This window comes from Nesoenas mayeri (genome assembly GCF_963082525.1).
Source record: "Nesoenas mayeri genome assembly, chromosome: 3".
Taxonomy (NCBI): Eukaryota; Metazoa; Chordata; class Aves; order Columbiformes; family Columbidae; genus Nesoenas; species Nesoenas mayeri.
Window position 1 is genome coordinate 19,212,926 of NC_137544.1, and position 23,396 is coordinate 19,236,321.

Consider the following 23,396-nt stretch of genomic DNA (forward strand, 5'->3'; position numbering starts at 1 on the left):
AAATTGACTCTTGGCACAAACTCACGCACACATTTATACTTGGAGCTAAGTGAGCAGAATGCTTGAAAACAAAGGCTAAGGGAAGCACTTCAGAAAGCGTAAGGGGTAGATTCATGTATTATCAGTGTTTGCATTGCAGGCTAACTTTCTATTCTAGGACTTGATTCAGCCACCAGCATCACAAGTCACTGAGTTTCCCATAAAAACTAGATCTGGATACAGACCTAGGGGAAACCTTGAATTTCTGCTTTACTGGATATTTGGTTACTTTGACATCTTTTTGTTTTAATTTGGGATGAGAGTATGTTTTTAAAACTTTCATATTCAAAAATACTTGTATTTGGTTTTTTCCTATTTAATGATTGAACACCTGTAATAGTGCATAAACTGCTAGTTACATGGCATAATACTTAAATGAATCATTTTCAGAATCAGTAAGAATATTTTATACTAAATATTGGTTGAACTATCTATTGCTCAGAGTGTTCACAGTGTCATAGCAGTCCCAGGAGCAGAAACCGATGCAAGTGTCAACCTCTTTCAGTGTGGCAAAGAACAGAACTCTCAAAACAACAACTTGTTCCCATTGGAAATTAAGACATAGAGAATACAGTAAAATATTTCAAGTACTGAACACTGCTACAGACATGGTGCAAAACACTGTAACAGTAATATAAAAATACCATCTATGGGTCAAAATGAAGCTACAGATCTCAGAAATGAAATTTTGAAATATTTCAAAAGGAAACATCTTGAAAAATGTCTGTTTCGAAACCGCTTTGTCCATTCTGAACCTTCATCATATTTTACAATAAAAATTGTTTTGATTTCATCATGTTTCACTGTTCGTCAAAAACTGTAACAAAAAAGTCCAACTAGCTGCTATTTTATAATGCATATTTCAGCTGGCATTTCCTGAGCTTGTGAAAAATGAAGCACTCCGCTTTACTTGTATGAATAAGGATGCTCTATATTCCCTGTATAAATATTTATTTTTACTGTTCTTCTCTGTGACTTAAGAAAGTTTAAAACTTACAGCCAGGGAGAAATTCTGCTGCTATCCTGCCACCTCACATGAAATTGTATTTTCATGGACAACCATGTCAGCTCTCAGTGAGGACCAGCTGGTTCACGAGGGATGGTGAACCAGGAGCTGAGCAGGATAATAAGGTAGGTGGGAGCAGCACCTTCCACCAAGTAGCCAGGATGCAGAGTGACAAATCCAGGTGGTGATCAGGGCCAGACATCGTCCGGCACTCTCCTGGGATGTCCACAGCAACACAGAGCTCTCCCCAGCAAAGCAGCTCCCTCCCCTTGGACCCAGTCAGCTAAATGCTTTACCTTTGCCAAGTCAGCTCCTGGAAGGGGGATGCATATGGCCCTGACATCAGTCATACAACAACACAGCCTTAGAATCTAAAGGCGTGGAATATAGCTGAATGAAATATGCCTTTTATGTGAAGAAGTCATTCAAGAGCATGAATAGGTGACTATATATATAAAAAAAAAAAAAACCAAAACAATTGTTGCTTTCTTAAAACGCAACAACATGCCCCTTAATTAAGAACAAAATAAATAAGGGCCATAGGGAAATATTTATAAGGAAAAATCATCCATCAAAAGTAAATATCCATCAAAAGAACAGTCTGGGAATCCTCAGTGCATGCTTGCCAGATAGACATGTTCCAAAGGCTTCCATAGAGCCACACAACATGAGTAATGATATTACAACGCAAGTTTTAATGCACACAGAAAATAGCTCAAACAAAACTAACTTATCATTTGATTCTTTCCCAAAAAAGTAGCTCTAAATTCCACGGAGAGTAATGGAAATCTTACCATACACATCAGCAAGTTCTGTGCAGACTGAACACTACATGCAACATTTATTTCTGCCTCCAGCAAGGGTCCACCTATGAGGTTCAGTAACTGGAGAGTGAAAGAAATTATGAATGGCTCAGTCATTTCCAATCCCTCCATCATTTCTTGCCCAGTTCCTTGCGGGGGTAAATAGCAGATGTGCAATCTTTGCTGCTTGCAGAACAGCTCAAGACCTTACACGCTCACCTTGTTCCACTTGCCCAAATAGTGAAATAAGGACCATTGCAGCCAGTGTACAGAGCTCTGTCAATATAACTAATTTATTTTCTGTCTTATATATCAAGGGCTGCAAAAATATATTCTGAAGAACACAAAAACTGGGGGAAATGTTTTTTTCCATTGGCTTTATTTTTTATCTTATATTTTAATAGAAATCGAGACTGCTTAAATGCTCTACACATCAAGGCAATCTTAATAAACATGGTATGACTTCCAGCTAAAATAGGAGCATTTGGCATCTGAAAAAGCCTCCCACCTCCTCTAAAGGCATCTTTTCACATTTCTGAGGAAATCAAATGTTACAACAGAGACTTTTAAAACCTGGGTGAAAAATAAACATTTAGGAACTTCAGGACATAAATAATGAGGGAAGTTCCAGATACCTGGAACGTGGGTTTAGACTGTTTTAATATAGCTACAATGATTTGACAAAAGTATGTTGAAGATTTAAATGGTTTCTGAGGATTTCTATAACAGGCAGGAAACAATCACCATATTCAAAAGGCGCTATTCTAAACAAACAAATTGCTCCACTGGAATTGTTAGCTCTCTGCAAATTCTGCAAAGAACCTTTGAATATTAGTATAGAACCATATTTGCATTATTTAACAGATTTCAATACACAGTTGGAAGAATGCCCTACATATAGGAATCATACCTACCTTTATTAGCAAGAAAGTAAAGCAATCAGAGGACCCTTCATTTCTTAGAGTGATTGTTCTGGACCTGGGCTGATATTCAAACACTATAGGAATTCATGACTGATCTTCAAAATGAATAGCAAACATATATATATATATATATATATATATATATATATATATAAAATGGACTCAAATCCACAGAGTAAATATAGCAAGAAAAAGTGTTTGTTCTTTTAGGTATATAATAATAGCAAATACTGTCCAACTGTGGATATGAACAGCATCATGTGGTCGCTGACGGTTTATATACTACAGCACTGTAGAGCCAACATAAGTTGATCTTGCCTTGCCGTAGGGAAATCTCTGGGACCACATGTCACATCCACTGTGGATATCCTGTAGACCAGTCAATCTCTCATAATGATGATCATACACATATTTTGATTACCAGGTTATACAAAGAATCATTTTTCCTTAAAATCATCTTAAAACACTGCAAGGTATTCCTGACAAAACAAAGTCAGAGATTTTGTAGTCATCTTTCTGTGCCTAACAGCAAGGTAAGATGTCATGCAACTGGCTCCTAGGAAAATTCAAAGTAATTAATAATTTCCTTTGTGAAATTATGTTGTTGTTGTTTTTAAAATATACATCACATTTTCCATCACAATCAATTGTAAATTGGGTAAATAAATTATTTGTGCAAAATTACTTACTACTGCTATATACATAATCAGGAAAATTTTGGAAACTTTTGCTGTTTTTCAGGGAGTCATTCTTACAATTTGAGTAAACATGTAAGTTGTTTTCCTACTAAAAGAAGCTACGAGCCAAAGTATTTTTATGAGATTTGTTGTCTATTTATGAAGTCTGCGTTAAATTGTGGAGAGCTGTTATTTTGTTTTGTAACAAGATGCACCAAGATCACCTTATACAAATGTGAAATGTGTTTGCTTTAAGAAAATATTTGAGGCCTGAAATAGTTCATGCACTGAATCATTCTCTAACTAAAGAATACAGAAAACTAAAATCTTACTTTTACCTTTAGCCAACCCCAAAAACCCATGTGGCTGGGATTCCTTTTTCAGTACTACATTATAAGAACTTTGTCCTCCCTCAGCACTAAAACTAGGCTTACATAAGTGTCTCCTTGTCACACATCTGTGAACAGTTTAATAAAGAAGCATAACAAAATCGGTAGGACTCCTGATTTGTTGGTTTGCTTTGGCTATTTTTGGAAAAAAAAAAAAAAAAAAAAAAAAAAAGTTGTAACACCATCACATCTAAAAACCTTACAATAATATTTGTACTTATTAACTGGAGTATACAAAATATTTGCCTTGTTGCTGTCCCTGTAGCGCTACAAGCAATTAACATTTATAACTACAAATGTTACTAAGATAATAGAATATCAGGAATCTACTTCTTCACAAATAATCACTCTAACAGCTAGAGGCCAAACTCTGCCTTCCCTTACAGTCATGCAATTGAATTACTTAACTGTTGCGAGGGTAGAACTTAGCCCCAAACCACATTTTTATCTAAATACATCTGTTTACCTACAGAAAAAAAAACAAGCTATGTCTTATCACTGCTCTTCCCTTCTGAAGGGTAAATACTGATATTTGAAATACCTAAATTGTATTTACAGCTGTACAATACCAATGTCGCATACTTGCAAAATGTCACTTGTACTCTATAAACATGGGGTAACTTGTTCAATCAGCTTAAAACCTTTTCTTAAAATAAAGAGCAGACAAGCTTAGACATTTTCTTTGTCAAATTCGCACACAAAATACATAGTAATATGACATGCAACATCATTCCACCCTCCAGATGCCACCATCTCCACACAGTCCTCCTCATCATAAGCATTATTGGGCTCCCCACTGCGCCATTTGTTGAAGGTCTGCATGGGCGATCGGTCAGAATAGACAAAATTTCCCTCTTTCTCTAGGTCGTTAATCCCAATGAAAACTCTGGTGAGCCCGGCTTGGTTGATGTACGAGGCAATCAGATTGTTGGCAGTCTCATCCTTGGGCATGCTCAGCGTCCCTCCTCTTCCATGGCAGTAGAGCTGGGCTTCCTTGTACCTTTTCTCTTCCTTCACCAGCAGATATATCTTATTATCTGTCTCACGCACGCCGGCAACAGCTGCGGGGGAGGGCAGTGCTGAAAAGTGAGCACTCGCATTTCTATAAACCAACTTACTGTACACCCCAAAATAGCTTCACAAATCAAATGTGGGATGGTGAAGCTCTCTATGAGCAATTCCACCGGTAAAATGTAGCAATGAGAAAGGACAATATTTATATAAAATTAACCTACCATTTTTTATGAATTTTAATTCTGTTGTCAGCTGGGCCACTTGGATATCCATTTCGCCAATAGCCTTCCTTAGCTGGCTGCACTCACAAGGGATGCCTGTGAAATGATACAAATACACCAAAATCAAAAAGCTACCTAATTCAATAATTATCTAAACAATTTTATGAAAAGACCCAGCCTGGCAGCCCTGCAGAGGGCTGTGTCACAAATAACAGTCAGAAACTTTAGCCTTCACTACCCTACACCATGGTTCTCATGGGTGTCTGGGCTATGCAGAACCATGTTCACTTCCCATGAAACTTCAGTCCTGCATTAGTATTGCTAACCTAAACACCAACAGATATTCCCTGAAAATAATATACAGGTTTTTTTTAAAAAACCTTTGTCAAAATTTCCCATTTTGACTAAAATTATTCTCTTCAGTCTTCTCCAAAGAGCACTTTTTCCACCGCAAAAATTTGCATGGCACATTGTTCACTTGTTCCTCACAAAGAACATAACACAGCAGATCCAAAAGGCCAATGTTCCAACCATGTAATGCACATAATTACCTGCAAAATGTAGTTCTGCACTTCCAAAAGTATAGAATTCACTGTACTTCTTCCAATAAAATAAGACAATAGAAAACTATCTATTAACCCCTAATTGATTTTGGTTTGACAAAAGTAATGTGAAGGAAGATACTAAAAGGATAATTATTACATCTACGACCTCAAAAGGAGGATCAGTTACAGTATTTCAGTTCCCACTAATCTCCCGGAGTGATCAAACCTCTGAGACATTGTTCCAACAAATACACAAGTCCAGCAACTATGGCAGCTTCAATAATTTTAAGCAATTTGAAAATATTTCAGTGAAATGTTACAGGGCCTATACAAATACTCAATTGTTCATGATTTCCCCCAGTATGTAAACAGACATGTATTTTTGGTGCTGATGCATACATCTTGTAAAATCCTTCATATATGCAATATGTGTCATGGTTTACCTGGGTCACCATTGGGACCTGGTGGTCCTATGTCACCATTATCTCCTTTTTCACCTAAAAACATGAAAAATAATACAAATTTAAGGCAGTTTTTTTAGTCAACAGCTCGTTTAGCACTTGTTTTTCTCCAGTAACATTCAAACGTGGAAAGCAGAAATAAGTCAAAGGAAAGATAAAGATTTTTCTGACCTAGCCGTTCCACAGGAAAAGGCCAGCAAAACCTACGAAACTTGAACACAAAGAATATGTACCAATATCCATTTTTTTACATCAATGAACTTCACAGAACCAACAAGTTCGGATACTCTAGGGGGAAAAGGGCTGGATATGTTACACTGGAGCCTAAATCTAGACTCATAATCTAGATACTTAAGTAAACATTGGTCCACGTAACTTAGTCAAAATCACATACGAAGCCTACAGAGTAAGCAAGACTAGAATTCAAGTTGTCTAGCTCTTAGAAGTCTGCCAAAATACAATGCAGCTTCCCATCTGCATTTGTGTCATGGTGCACAAAGTTCCCTATTTAGCTTTAAACCAGGATTTTCACTCACCTTTAAGGCTTTAAATATTCTGCTGTCAGAACAAAAGGTAACTGGCTAGACATCTCAGTCATGTGGCTGACTACAGTGTGAGAAAGTTCCTATTATGGTAAACCTGACACTTGTTAAAAACATTTTTCAAGCCACTAAACTTTTCTCAAATATAAACGATCACAGGTGTTTCATCTGAAACACAAATGGAGAAACAAAGCATACCTTTTGAACCAATAGGACCGATTTTTCCATGCCGTCCCACGCTGCCTTTCTGTCCTTTGTCCCCCATTTCTCCTAAACAAAACAGAAACACAAAAGACATAAGACAGCAATGTAGTCTGATTCATTCAGATTCCAGCATGTTTGCAGAATCAGTTTTTACAATGAGTAAAATATGCTGTATCCCCAATATTATTTGAACTCCAGAAGTCCAGTTCACTCCTTGTGAATAACTTACATTTAACAACTTAGACAGTGATTTAATCTTTGCAAAGCTATAGACATTAGCAAGGCAGGCAGGTATAAATGAAAACGGATCTTGGGTGAGAGCCACTGGAAAAGTTTTTGCAAACTTTTCTCAGATGATCATGCCAGAATTATGTTGAAAATGAGGGAGGATTCCACTCAAACATGGATCAGTGGATTAAAACTATCATGGAGTTGAGAATGCCTGAAGGATTCAAGCACAACTGACTGTCTCACCGAATACTGTAGCTGTGCTGTAACTGAGGGCCAAATTTGGGCTTAATGGCTTATTTATACAATATAAACAGAGTGGAAGCAGCCACATCCTCACTCTTTGTTCTTGCATTTGAATATTATATTAATGAAAAATGAAAATTAATGGAAGTCTTACATAGACATATATACATATATACAGACATGCATACGTTCAAAGTCTGACTCAAACCAGCAATGTTGAGTGTTACTAAATTTAAAGACAGTTTTACAGAATACTTCAAAGCGCAGTTGTAGCAAAGGAGCTGCTAAAAAAATAATTTTCCTCAGCTGTGTTTTTACAAGTAAAAGGCAACTATCCACCTCTTAAGGTCAATTGAAATTGTCAACAAACCTGCATGAACTATCCACCATCACCTGTGTCTGTCCACGAGGCATACTCAGAAATCTCATGTCAGAGCTTGATTCTCTTACTTTGCCTGACTGACCTCTTTTCTATTAGTTCTACTTTCCTATGTGGTATAAAGCGAATATTAGAATAGCTTCAGGGGAAACAGAATTTGCACTGGAACAGGCAGTTTCTTTGTCATCACTGTCTTCACAAACCAAGCTGAAGCTCTGTTACTAATAAAATGTGTGCCACAGTCCAAGTATTGTTGTCATTGATATGAGCTCCTCTGGAGCTCAAGAAATAAAACAGATGAAACACACTTATTATGTCATATGGCTTTTCTGAACCTGTGAAAATTGTCACAACTCAGGCCCAGTTGTGGATCTACAGCAACTGAAGATCTGTTGTTATCTGTTGTTACTGCCACTGGATGACAGTCACATATTTCCTTTATTTTTAAAATATTTCCATATTTTTAAAAGCTGGATAATTTTATGACAGATTTTATTAATACCTTTAACTTAAAAGTGTAATCAATGACAAGTTTCAGAACATAAACTGATAGCTACTGGCCTAAGAGATATCCTCTATATTACTCCATGAAGTTTCAAGCAACCGTAACTTGATGGCATTTGTCAGGAAGAAATAATTTCCTCTGAATTGAGAGAAGCCAAATGTGTATGGCTTGTTGGTCTAATTAATTACTGGCAAGTCCTACAACCAATGACTTTGCTTTGTTTCCAAGAAGGATCAGATTCAGTCACTACTGGACATGGACTCAATTAGGAAATTTTACCAAAAACAAAAAAATATTTTACTCTTGTGCTATATATTCCTACTGAAAGAATAGAAGTAGTCCACTCAGACTTATGGACATTAAATAAACATATAGATATAATGCATTAAAAAAAATATAATACATAAAATTACTTTCCTTTCTCACAAATACTGCTCAGAAAATGAACGACTACTCAGTAAAAGCTACATGATCTGCTCAGAAGTAGAAGTGTGTTATCTCAAACAATGAAGACATACATTAAGTCTCCTGTACTCATTAAAAGAACTGTTTGGATTTGGTTTCATCTTACTGTGACTTCTACTCCAGGGGCTTGCTTATTCTGCTTCTTCTGCAGAATAAATCACAAGGTTTCAAAAGAGACCCACCTGCCTTGAGGGTTTCAAAAGTTTTACTACCTTTTGTAAAGTCCTTTCTAGTGGCCCTACGATTGCCAAAAATGCAGTCTGAAGAGTCTTAATGAAATCAGGAAGTGAGAGCTGGAAAGAAATGAGGACAGTGAAGGAAATTAAGTCTCCATAGACTAAAAGTAGGAAATCTAACTGAAAGTTTGAATGGAGAATACAAAGCAAGTCATCTGTCATCTCTTAGATGAAGGTGATATGCACTAGAACCAATTATAGAAGACTTAAAGGATTTTGGAAGGAATCGAAGAGAAGGAAACTCTAAATTATCTTCTTGGTGATCTTTTCAGGCCCACAAACAAGAGAAGAAATGAAATACCAGTGATGAATGGTGGGCTGCACAACCAGTGAAAAATGAGGGCTTTGGCTCTGTGCAACACTATAAATGGGGGGGTCTTCATACAGCAATCTGTTCAGAGAGGATTAATTGGATAAGACAAGAAGGTGTAAAAGCACTTAAAAAAAAAAAAAAGGTGTCAAAAAGAAATTCAGTAGAAATAGAAATTCACCACGTCACAGACAAATTGAATTGTGTCAAATAGAAGAAGAGAACATTAGTTTACTAGCCAAACTTAAGGGTTTGAAGACAAATCAGATAGATATTCTTCATGATTTGATATAGCGGACATCACAGACACCTATCCAACAATTATTGTAGAAGCATACCAAACCAGATCAAAGGCTTCTTGAATCCAGTGCCATCTTTGACAGCAGTCAACAGAAGATGCTTAGAAAAAGAATGTTAAGATACAGACCAAGCTTACACTGTCTTTCCCCCACTGTACCTGCTTAGTCTTACAGAAGCCAGTATGCCCAATGCAAATATTTAGCCTGATTTAAATGAGAATAAACAGTATTTTTAAATGGTATAATTATGTTATGGTACGGTGGTAATCTACATTCAGGATACTTACCTTTGTAGGACTATTGGCAAATGGAAATCAGAAAATTCTGAATATGCCAACAGACTGGTTTTTACTAAATAATCTTAATTATACACACTACTGAAGTTTGGTGGTTGGCTAGGGAACAGTGGCTACAACACAGTTACATTTTATATGAACAAACAAGGGATAATCCCAGGTGACATTTTATGTAGCTGGGACAAATTAATTTCACCCAGCATTAGCCACCTGGTAGTTAGACTTTCAGCCTAAGCTATTTACCTAGGCTACCTTCTTAGGCAGTGGAGGAGACTGAGACAAAGCAATGATCCATTCCACTCATGTTAGACAGGTATTTTAATGACAAAGTACAACTGTAAAAGCTTTGCATAAGAAACAGGAAAAAATAAAAAAAAAGGGGGGGGGGGAAACTATTATCAATCCATACTGAGTAGGAATCAAAGAGGACAGAAGATTCACAAAGGAAACTAAAGATAGTAAGAAAAAATCCAATCTAGGAAGGCAGCAGAAAAGTGTAAAGGATTTTAAAGTACATTCAAAACAAAAGAAATAGTATGGCCCATTCCTGAGTGGCAGAGTTTATATTCAGATGCACACAAACACAAATAATTGCTATTATGAAACATGTGTCTTACCAGAATTACACTAACAACTTAATACCAAGCTTGTTCAGAACATCGTCCCTCTAGCCCAACATCCTGATTCCCACCGTGGCAGCAAGAGGTGCAGCATAGGGAGACCACACAACCCAGCCACCATCTCTGGTCCATTGCAGATGGACCTGCTGAATCAGTCCCTTCAGCAGCTTCAGTGAGTAGTTCAGGTATGATGGGATCTGGTGAGCAGCAGGTCACATCACCCACTGCTTTCATGATTCCATAACTTTGATTATATCCATGTCAGACTACTCCATACAGGTGAAGAGTCTCAGCCCTTTCAGCTTCTCCTTATGAGGCAGCTCCTCCATCTTCTTCACATTTGTGGTGCCCATCTCTAATCTCCCATGTCCTTCTTGAGAGACAAGAGGCCAGAACCACACTCACGTCAGGTGCATGTCAGGCTTTTACAGAGAGCAAAATCAGCTGCAAGAATGAGCTTCCTGTTTTGTCCTTCCTGATGATGGACAGTTTGCTCTGGGGCTGCTGATAGTGGTTTCGGAGCAGTTCTTGAGCTTTACGTGACACTGCTGTTTTTTGGCATCATTAATTATGGAGTAAATTATGTATCCCTGATGTCCCTAGGTAATACATTTATTTACACTGAAGCCCATCTGCCATCTTTTCATCCACTCAGTTTAGCATGGATTTTCTCAAACTCCTATTGAGTTCAGGTAGAACTGAAAGACAGTTTTGAACCAGATAACCACTTTGTGAATCCACAACTGCCAATGTCAGGACTTTTACATGGAATCCTGCCTGCAGCACTCCTTAGCGAGCAATCAATTAATGCAAAAGTTGACTCAGAAATTTAAAGGATTGATTGATTACATATTAATGAGCAATCAGTAATACTAAAATATAAATTAAGATATTATTACCTCTCTTTAGAATTTGATTATACAAATGACTGAGCACTCTGGCTTCCATCCAGTTACATTAATGAGTCTTCTCTCATACTTAAGAGGCTATGCCTGTACTAGTAAACTAGATGCCTGGGACTGTTCTCTGGCAGTAGGAACCAGGTGGCCGAGAATGGTACACTCCACAATATTAAATTGTCTTACGCTTGAAATCAGGGTAATCACTCGCAAGCTGTTCATTGTGTTAGCTCCCAAAATGTGCCCAAGAATTGTCTGGGAAAATGTTAGTTGGCACAAGCCAAAACTATGCTAGGGACTGAGCTAACACTGCAAAGGTAAAGACTGCTGAGTTCCATGTCCAAGAACAGTATGTGACTCTGCTTCGCATACCAGTATAAATGAATTAAGATGCATAAAGGCTGAAAGTAAAATACTAAAATAAGATATTTTCAAAAGGTTATGGCTCTAAGAAAAATCATGGGATCATAGAATGGTTTGGGTTGGAAGGGACCTTTAAAGGTCATCTAGTCCAACCCCCCCTGCAATAAGCAGGGACATCTCCAACTATTAATATATTAAGTTGCTCAAATCCTCCCTTTGCAACATAAAGTATCTTGAAGAAAACACTTTTAATGTGCCTTGCCTTTGATTATGCATTCCAACAGTAAATTCACCCTCTTCTCCTTATTTTGATTATCGTAAGCAGAACACTTGCTACCTTGGGAATATTCACAGTATTGTATTGTTACTGATATACCTCTGTGGAATTTGTACACATGGAAATTTCAGCTTCACAGACAGGATCATGACTCAGTCAAATAATTGAGTTCACTCCCAACACGGGAGTGCACAGTGCAGCAACTAGGGCAAGTGGGGAAAGTTACATCTATTAACTTCACACCCCAAAAGTTGCACTGCAGTATACTCTATTTTTGTCTGAATCAGCCATTTCACTTGATCCAGCACTCTGTGCTTTATATAAGGCCAATGCAGTTTTATATTCTGCTGATATGCTATGCATCATAATTGACCTATACAATTAATTAAAAGCAATGAGCAAAGTAAGTGGAATTTAACCTTAATCAGTGCCCAAAGACATCAGGATGTCTGATCTCACCCTGAAACATCAGAACACTCAGAAGTACATTCATTTCCAGTAAGCACCAGAAAGTTCTAATATTTATCATCTTCTGAGCTACCAAAATCTGAAAATATCATGAGGAAAGCATAAAAGGATATGATAAAAATATTTGCAGGACTTTCACATCTTGAGATGTTCGTTTCAGGTCAAATATACCATAAGAAAAGCATTTCTTTTGCATGTTATTTATTCATTGATCGTTATATGCCTAAGGAGTTCAAAGAAACTAAGCACATTTTCTTGCCTGACAAATGAAACAAAGAAAGGGGAAGGGGGAAAAAAGAAAAAAAATATGACTTTGATTCTGACAATGTAAATTAACAGCAAAAGTAGAAAACTCCACAAATGTTGCAGAAGAATTAGTTTCCCTCATGTAAAGCATCACTTACTCAAAAGCAGAAAAATACACTGAAATGTAGCAGTTTCCATCAAGAGAAGGAGACAAATATTAGCCCAATAAGACAGGCTTTGATAGAAATACAGAGGGTCAAACACGTGTTAACACAGTGACTGCAGTTTAGGCGACTGCGCAGAAACAGAGCTGCTGTGATCATCCACGTGTGCTCTTAGAATGGGGAAAATGCAAAGTGACACAACAATTTTATCCATCTTTCATTATTCACTAAACTATGTTAATTAGTATTTATTTTAACCAGGAGCTTGTCTGTAGAAATTTATTACTATTCTAAAATAAAGCTGTTTACCAAATATTCCAAGAACATACCTGCGTCAAGTCAAATCTGGATGCACAAAGGAAAGTGGAAAAAATATGTTGTTACAGAAGCAGTAAGAAATTTTGCCCACACTTAATTTGAAAGCACTTCCTGGAAAAATACCAATATAATAGGCGCTAGTATTAAATTTTCTTTCATCTCTTGTCTGCTTCAAGTATGTTTTCTTGTGGTGAGCTTTCACTTCAGTGTTTCTTCTTTCAGTCTCTTCAGAATTTCAGACTTTTGGAGGTATGGAAAAGTGGAAAATTATAATTATTATTAATCAAGCATTCCTTATGAGAATGATTTTCCAAGTAAATGCAATTTTACAGCATGAAATATATTAATGAAATGTTACATCATGGATTGTTCTGACTGAAAAAGTGTACATCCATTTCTCAGATGGGCCAAAACATTTTGAATGGATTTGACCAAATGCCAAGCTAGAGAAACTTGCACGATGGGAGATGCTCTCAGGCTTCCCCTGAGAAAGCAGTACGACCAGGTGCCCATCTCAAATACTTGTACAAAAATGATCAAAGCCTGAGAAACAAACAAGAGGAACTGGAAGTCTATTTAATGACACCAATCGTCCAGGTATGGTGGGAGAGTCAGAACAACAGGAGTGCTGCAGTGGATGGATGTTGGCTCTTTAAGAAGCACAGGCAGTGAAGACAAGGCAAGGGTTATGCTCTGCACAGTGGGCACCTTGACTGCATGGAGCTTTGCCTCATAACAGGTGACTGGTCTGTTGAAAGCATGCAAGTCAGATTTAGAGGGGCAGCCAAAATCAGGAACATCACTGTCTTGTCAAGAAGTGGGAGACTAGCTATTTCAGTATCTTCTGGGAGAGCAGCACCATGAGGAGCAATAAATGCAGAAAGTGCAACAGGGACAATTATCTAATGCAGGAACTGAGTTTCCAGCTAGAGATGGTAGTCTCTTAGACCTCATATTCCCTCTGGTTGCGAATATGACAGTCAACAGCAGCCTCAGCTAAAGTGACCATGACTGCCTCCATGAAATGACAGGTTCAAGATCCTGAGGGAAGTGAGAAAGGCAAGCAGCAGGACAAAGGCCCTGAACTTCTAGATTTTGGCTTGTTCTAGGAACTGGTAGGCATGATCCTATTGGAGGCTGCTATGGAGTGCAAAGCGGCCCTGAAAGAGCTTCTCAGTCTTAAGGCACAATTTGCTTAAAGCATAAGAACTGTCCATTGCAACATGCAGGAAAATCAGCAGATAAGGCAGAAGGCCAGTTTGGCTGAACAGGGAACTGTTGACTGAGACCAAATACAGAAAGGAAACACACAGGAGGTGGCTACCAGGACAGGTTACCAAAAGGTAACATAGAAGTATTCCTTGGGTGTGCAGGGATGAAGTGATGAAGGTCAAAGTTCAGCTGGAGTTATGGAAGGACAACATGAAAGACAAGACAGGGAAGGCAGCGGTAAGAAAGAGACCAAGGATAACATGGGCACTCTGCTCAGGAGAAACGCAGCCTAGTGACAAAGGACACAGGAGAGGCCAAGGTACTTAGTGCTTTCTTTGCCTTAATCTCCACTGTCAAGGTCTGCTCTCTGGACTCCCAGTTCTTCATGTCTGGTAGCAAAGATCTGGGGAAGGCATGCTACTCATGGTAGAGGATGACTGAGTTAGGGACTGCTTCATCTGGATGTACACGAGTCCATGGCACTAGCCAGAAGGCATTCAAGGGTGCTGAGAAGGCTAGCTGATGCAAGGCTGCCAAAGTCTAATCACCAGCTGACAATGAGTGCGATTCCTCAGTCCTTACCAGTGACAGGGAGGAAGAAGTAGAAGGATGATCTGTGAGCCTGCAAGAAACCCCGTGCTGGCAGGAGTGGTTAATGTGCTGGAGGGCAGTGCTGCCAGTCAGAAGGAGCTCGACAAGCTGCAGGAATGTGTTGACAGGAGTATCATGAGTTCAGCCAGATGCTTAATTCCTCACCTGCAATGCACTGATGAAGGCTGGCCAATGGCTGGCTAAAAAACTCCTCTGCAGAGAAGGACCCAGAGATTTTTGGGTACTCATACAACAGAAGCAAACTGGAGCCCAGCTGAGGAAGACAGTTTTATTTAGCCTGGAGCAGAGAAAGGTAAGGGAGGGGCCTAACTGCAGTCTTCCACTACCTACAAGTGCTTTGTAGAGAAGATGTGGCCTTCTCTTCTCAGAGACACATAGCAAAAGGACAAGAGGCAACGAATACAACAAGAAAAAATTCAGGTGGCCCAGAGGAAAAACTCTTCCACAATGGCACTGGGGAACAGACCTATGAAAAAGGACGTGGAATCTCAGTCCTTGGAGATTTTCAAAAGTCTGGGGGACAAGCCCCTGAGTAACCTGATCTAAATTTGAAATCTGCCCTGTTTTAAGCAGGAGATTGGACTAGATGAGCTGTTTATGACCTTTTAACCTAAATTATTCTGTGGTACTTCTCTTCATGCTGCATTACCTTGTGAGAGCTGAAAGTCTAGTTTCCAGTATTTTTTACAAAAGTCATCCTTGAAGGGTACATCTCCATAAGGGAAATACAATGACTGAACACACATACCCCTCATGGGAGTTATCAGTTTTTCTATGTGGTGTAGGGGAAAGAGCTCCAGCTATGGATTTTGGTCCCAGGGAAAACTACAGGTATCAGGCGCCCATAATCGCCCAAAAGAACTACATAGTGGATCATGCATCATCATAAGGAAATGTAAATTACCATTGTGACTGCTTTGAAAGGAATCTTGTAAATTCAGTTTAGTAAAAACTAACTCCATCGTTCTGAATGTCAAATGTTTAATTTCAATACTGAAATTAAAGGTTTTGACTACCCCTAATATGATTTTTTTTCAGAATGTGCATCTCCCAGAAAACTTAGGAAGGTCAAATTTCCTCCTTGCTCCAGGAGAAAAAACAGATGTGAAAAGACAGAATTTTCTGAAAGACACAAATGCAATGTTTCTCTCAGCTCTATAACTGAATACTGTTGAAAACTGTTCCTCTCAAGAGCTCCAAATATTTTTGAACTACAATGCAAACAGCATTACCACCATCTTTCCATAAATATTACTGAACTGTGATGCAAGAAATGTGGAATCACTCATGGCCATCTCTGCCTATTATGGCTTACTGCTTTCCCTCAAGGGTTTTAATTATGGTATTGTAAGTGTTCACATCTACAAACATAAGAAAACAGGGAAATTGAGCCTCATTATTTTTCCCTCTGATCTAATATTTTTTCATTTGCAAAAGGCAAATTATGAAGAAGACATTTTGATGTCTTTCTTCACAGAGACCTGTCTAAAAAATCAAGATTTTTTTTTTCCCAAAATGAATCATTTTGACCAGAAAGCAATAGTCTACAAATGAATGCATGTGGTTTTATTGGTTTGGACTAGAATAAAGTTTCTTCACAGTAGCTGGTAGAGTGCTATGTTTTGCATTTGTGACCAAAACAGCATTGACAATACAGGGATGTTTTAGTTACTGCTGAGCAGAGCTTACACAGAGTTAAGACCTTTTCTGTTTCTCACCCCACCCCACCAGCGAGTAGGCTGGGGGTGGACAAGAAGTTGGGAGGTGACACAGCTGGGACAGCTGACCCCAGCTGACCAAAGGGATGTCCCATACCATATGACACTGGGCTCAGCAATAAAAGCCGAGGCAAGAAGGAAGAAAGGGGTCATTCAGAGTGATGGCATTTGTCTTCCCAAGTCACCATTAGACACGATGAACCCCGTCTTTCCTGGAAATAGCTGCACATCTGCCTGCCAACGGAAGCTTGCACACACAGCTTTTGCTTTACCTACTAAACTGTCTTTGTCTCAACCCACAAGTTTTGTCACTTTTACGCTTCCAATTCTCTCCCCCTTCCCACTGGGGCAGGGTGGGCAAGCAGCTGGGTGGGGCTGAGCTGCCTACCAGGGTTAAATAACAGTACACAAAAGGGCCCAAAGATTATTTAGACACCCAGCAAAGGAAAGAGCATGCTCATCATCATTGCCTCACAAGAAAAGGCACCATTTGGTCAGGAATGACTTCAAAACATCTTCTTCAACAAAGTTACCTTTTTCTCCTGGAGGCCCAACTCTGCCTGGACGACCTGGAGCACCTTTCTCCCCCTTTTCTCCAGCCTCCCCTGTCAATACAAAAGGAAACAGAAGAATCTTATTAAATCAGGACTATTTTCTGCTGGTGACAGTGACAAGAGTATCAGCCTCCCTACTGAAAATAAAAACCTGCTATAAGAAGAGGGGAGAATAAGTAAAAGCAGATGGAGTCTGACTTAACAGCTTTACTTAATGCACACAGAACAGTTTCCCACAATTTGCGTAGACACTGACAAAACCAAAGTCAACACATTACTGAAGTCTCATACAATGGGCCTAGTTTTATAGATGTTGCTCATATCATCAACGTCCAGAAAGTCCAACAGCACAATTCACAGAATAGAATAGAATAGAATAGAATAGAATAGAATAGAATAGAATAGAATAGAATAGAATAGAATAGAATAGAATAGAATAGAACTATTTCAGTTGAAAAGGACCTAGAACAATCGCCTAGACCAACTGCCTGACCAATTCAGGGCTGACCAAAAGTTAAAGCATATTGTTAAGGGCTTTGTCCAAATGCCTCTTCAACACTGACAGGCTTGGGGCTTCAACCAGCTCTCTAGGAAGCCTGTTCCAGTGTTTGACTATCCTCTCAGTAAAGAAATGCCTCCTAATTTCCAGTCTAAACTTCCCCTGGCACAGCATAGAACCATTCCCGCAAGTCCTATCACTGGATACCAGGGAGAAGCTTAAGTAGAAGTTTCAGGTACTATAGAAGCTTAAGTAGAAGTATCGAGGAGATACTTAAGTAGGAACTTCAGAATTAGGGTCCAACTTGACATATAAACCTCTGGCTCTGTGTTCACCAAACATTCCCTGAGTATGTGCTAAGGACATCCTTAAGGCCCAAGTGAAAATGGCTTAACTGTAATCTCAAACTGAAAAAACCAAAAAACACCATTTATGGAGTAAGGATGGATCAGGCCTATAGGAAGGCATTGCTACATCCCTTACTTAGAGGATCATTTTTAAACATGAAAGAGTATCTCCTAATCCATATTCTCAGTTATATACTGCGCCTTTTAATCTCTGTGGTACAAACCACTGTGCATTGTACTTCCAGGTACATGGATCATGCACATTATTATTATATTCAGCATATTTAAACATCAGTTTCTGTAAATATTTGCCTCCCTGGTGCCTTAGATGGAAATTTAGGGATGCTTACCTTGTTTCACTCCCTAATATTGTACTACAGTTGTAGTTTTCCATTGATATAAAATTAAAATCTCTTAAACAAATTGAAGTTTAAAGAATGATTTATATAGCCACCTTTACCAAAAAAAAAAAATTATATGAAGGAGAAGAAAGCTCTATGGCTTCCACAGAAAATAAAAAGCAAACATCTAAAAGCCAGAGCTAGCACAAGAGACCTGACATGCCAGCGCTGTGTTTCTGCAGTGGAAAGCAAGCACTAGCTGCTCTCCGGGAAGCTGAAGGGAGCTCCAGACCACGAAAGTCAACAGTTGTGTTCCCCTCAAGCTCTGCTCTCTGGCAGAGCTGGCAGCTGTGCTTGAGAAAGGGACCATAGAGACAACATGTAAAAACACGCCAAAACATGGTAAGTTTCAAATAAGCAGCCTCCAGTTCTCTATTTCAGACATAGGTGGCTGTGAGCTGAACTTGGTCCCCCATCTGTTATATTTTCCTTCTTCAGGTTGCCAGCAGGTTCCAGATCACCTTCCCTGATTTCAGACATGCAAAAATAGGCCATTCTCTGACCTTAATGAGGACAAACTTCACATAATCCCCAGTGAATAATATTGCTAGTATGAAACAGGCTATTATTTGGCACATTTGGGAACGTCACTTTTTTATTATCAGGTAACCAATAGGATTTGTGTGATTGCCTTTCCCCCTTAAGGCTGGTTATGAGTTCTTTGCTTCCAAAAGATAAATCCTGACAGTGACTTTTCCGTGCTCTCTAGAGGCTGAGAGCAGGCTATTACAGCCTATTGCTTTACACGTTCTTCAGAGTGAAAGCTGTGCATTAGGGATCAATAAAATAGATCACTCTTGCTTCAGGCCATTACACTTGCCTGCATTTATTCCTGTAATAAGATGACACTGCATTCCTTAGTGTGGGTGTTTAAAAAACTTTCTCTGGGAGAAGATTACTCCATTACAGGCCCAGCTATGGACTACTCTGCATTTTTTGGTTTGCTGTTTTAAGCAGCAAGGCCTTGGCCAAGAGTGACCAGCAGTCCAGTTCAGCTTTGCTGTAATTCTCTATTTTTGCTGTATGTACCCTAGCACTGTGCAAGCTAAGGAAGCAAAGCCTGTGCAGGTGTCATGGGCAACAAAACAGTTTTCTGTCAAGGAATTTTAATCCATTTAATTTATCACCAACTAACATTAACTTCTAGCTTTTGATTCCTGAATTAGGAAAAAATGACAAATTAACTTAGAGAAAGACATCTCTGCACCCTCCTTCTGATCTCCAGCCCCTGTGCTGCACATTACAACCAGTTCCTTGGGAGCAGGACACTGGGTTCAGTGCATTGTGGTCCCTACCTCGTGCCCAGCAGTACTCCACAGCGTCGTGATGGCCCACACCCCCAAAAGAAATGTAACCTGTGTACTGAACTGAGCTCAGCAGGACCACGGGTACCAGGCACAACCCTGACACTACTGCAAGTTCCTTATCCTATTGTTTCTGAGAGAGATCTTTCATAATTAGAATTACATATCTTAACATTGCTGTCAACTGGCCTCCTTTTCTGAATTCTTCGGGATAGGATTATGTTTGCATCCTGCCTACCTTGAGTTGTACCATCTACTGTAATGAAAATAGCACACAAAATATTAACTATGTGAGCTATTAAGCATTTCTTGGCTGGTGATAACTCTCTTTCATTACTCATATTCTGTGTGTGAGTAGATGCATCATGTGGGCATGAAAAAAATGGTTTTATTTTATTTATGTAGCATCAGCTTTTTAATGTATTGTATATTATTGAGACTCTTAAGACAATTCCTGCTTTAGATTCTAGAAGGGAGAGAAAACAAGGTGGCAGACAAATAATTAAAGCTTTGAAGGATTGTTCCATATTGTTTCTTTTTCCGCAATAGTAGTAATTTCAGTCTCATGGGCCTATCAAAAGGAATAGGACTTTAGGAAGAATATGAGTGAGCAATGCAGTGAGGCTTCATCTTCCACCCCTTCTTCACACATAACACACTTTTCCTATTATTAATATTGTTGGTTTTCTAAAACAAAGATCAGTCTGCTGTCTGGATTCTCAGAGCCATGGTATTTTTCCCTTCTACATTTCATCTTACTCTTCTATACTGTTGATGTTATTAAAAAAAAAAAAAAAAAAATCAGTCTCTATGACCTGAGCTTCTGACCTTAAACTCATTTGTGCCTTTTTCTATTCTTGGTGTCTTTACTGGCTTTGTTCATCTCCCAGTTCCAACTCCATTCTTATCTCATCCCCCTTCCGATTTCCCCTTTTATTCTGTGGATTCCTAATTGGCTTTGTGTCATCTTCTTATTCCTTTTTTTTTCTGCTTCTTTTTTTTTGTTTTGTTTCTAGTTTCTAGTCTCTCCACTTGGTCTCATTCTTTGTGCCTTTATTTTCTTTTTTCCTTTGAGCTTTTCCTGTTCTTCTAAAATTATTTCTCCATTACACCCTCCCACGTTTGGGTACTTTTCCTTAGTGTCTCTCCTTTACCGCCCCATTTCAGTTCAATTTTCTGAACCACCTCTTAGACTTAACCCTCTCCTCCTGTTTTTTCCCTTTCACATATCCATGGTCTTCCCCATTTCTTCCACTTCTTTTCTGTACCTGTTCTTCCCAAATCCCAACAGGTTCATGTCCAGCAGTGGAGCAGGGGTTGTGTTCCTCCTTCATGGGAGGTGTTGCCAGCAGCTCAACAGAGGAGGAGATGGGGCAGATCTAAAAGCTGCAGTGAGCAAATCCCACTGCGTGGGAGACGAAGTTTGGGCATGCAGCCACATAAATGCTCAGTTTAAAGGAAGCCTTGGACACCGAAATGGGTTGGAGTTGTGCCAGTGGAGGACAGTAGTATCTCATTACCAATCCTCTGAGCCAGTCCCCCTGATAGCATTGCTGGAGCACTGATAGCTTTTTAGGGATTTCACATTAACTGGGGCTGTATCAGGCCATTTTGTGCTTCACTGAATTTGTACATCAATCTCTCTCACTTTTGGAAGGCTCACATCTCATGAAGCAGAGTGAAATCATTAACACATGATGGTTTTCAAGCCTCTGTTGTTTCCCGGCTCAGGACTGCCTTCTGACAAAGGGCCAGCACCCTGTACTGTTTATACATTTAAAAAATTTCTGCTGTATATAACAACAGTCCTTTCATAAACATGGTAATCATGGATGCTAATTTTGACTGGTTACACAAATAAGGAAACTAAAGCAAAGAAGTTACAAAACTCATCTAGGCCTGTCAGCTTCTCTGGAATTAAAAATCATTTCAAAGCTTCAGCCCCCAATGCAGTGGGGTCCGACCCTTTGATCTTCTGTGTGACTTTAGACAACACACCCTGACTGTGTTCTTCTCTGTGAGTCACATCAACAGCGCTATCTTATGCCTATTTTACAGCAAACATATCAAACAAATTAAGCAACTTCACTCAAGGCTTAGTCAAACCTCAGAAGACCTGGATATAATGTTGTTCTTTCTAACTAGAACATCTGCAGAAGGTGTAAATATTATTAAGACTTCAAAGGCCACTTACTGAAGTTAAATTAAAAAAATATAGATTTTATTTTGCTTCAGGCATCTAAAGCTGCACCTATAATAATAATAAACAAAACAGGAGCACTGTTTTTGGCCTTGAAGCCAACTGGCCAAGCATGACTCACACCCTTACAGCCCAATTCTCTTGCTTCCAGCACAGGGCAGCCACATCCAAACTGGGAAACATCTGGAGAGGGCAGTTTACACCACTGCCAAACCTGTGACCAGGCTGTGCTTGCAATTTAACCCTATGAACAACTGCAGGACAGAATGGAGCCTTTCCCTCACCAATCTATGAAGCAACACAGGCAGCCCCTGCAGTCCATACTATGGTCCTCAGGGAACCGTGTCAAGTCCTGTGTTGTGCTATATAATATTTGTGGCATCAATAGTTAGGTGAGTTTTGTGATACTACAATGCGTAACTACCAGAAAAACTGGAAGGTTAATTATGCAATTCTTAAACAATGCCTTTTTTTAAAAAATCATTAATTATAAACAGGTGGTTTTCATAAGATTTTCTGTCCTTAGTTAACAGGTATTTCCCTGTGCTCATAGGTGTTACAGTCCAGTAGAAATCCTATAGCTTTCATAACAAGAATTACTGTTATTGGCTAAACAGGCCAAGGATTTCACACTATAATAGATACTGTTGTTTTAAAATGCTAATTATTCTCAGCTGTTGATTTCCTATCTAAGGTACCTTAATACTTTTTTTGATACTAAAAGATCAGTAATTTATTATGCCATCATTTTGGGGCAATAGTTTGAGGGAATATTTGTAAAAATGTTGCTTTCATCAACAGAAACTACAGAAATACCAAAAATCTAACTAATTTTTTGTTTCTACTAAAAGGCACTTGAGCATTTAAAAATCAAGGGAAGACAAGCATAAGACTGGATAATACAAAATATTTCCCAATACTACCACACAAAATGGAAATGAAAACCTCCCCAGATACAAAGTAGGGCCTGATTTACCAGTCATGACTATAAACACAGAGAAAGCAACCAGGCAGCAGATCAGAGTAAGAAGCACCACAGGTCAGGAGCAAGTCTGGGAAACTTGGCATGCATCCTCTGAACTGTGTTCATTTTAACAGACTTAAGTTCATCTTAAAAACCTTAAAATTCAATTTTTAAGGAAGCTACAAATTGGACAAATAAGAGGACAACTGCAAGGCACCTTCTTTGTCTCTCTTAGAAACAGTCAGGGGTGCAAATGAGCCTGTTAGAAAGAAAGGATTAGCATTTGAATGATGGAGTAGACTTCCACATTACCTTTGAGGCCTGGAACAAGAATTTGAACAGAGCAGGACTCCTCTGCAATATGTTGAGGATATCCAGACCTTAGCAGTGACAGGAAGGCAAGGCTAATTAGAGTCCCCAAGAAAACCAGATCTCTCTTCAT

General features: G+C 38.9%; 1 protein-coding gene across 1 annotated transcript; it reads right to left on the reverse strand.

Annotated features, from left to right (window-relative positions):
* Window positions 1-4,506: 4,506 nt before the first annotated feature.
* Window positions 4,507-23,396, reverse strand: COLEC11 (collectin subfamily member 11; the record flags this gene model as incomplete). Its single annotated transcript, XM_080342059.1, has 6 exons — window positions 4,507-4,898; window positions 5,073-5,168; window positions 6,061-6,114; window positions 6,819-6,890; window positions 17,219-17,290; window positions 23,267-23,396. 6 exons carry the CDS (start codon window positions 23,394-23,396, stop codon window positions 4,507-4,509), a joined length of 816 nt encoding a protein of 271 aa, XP_080198185.1.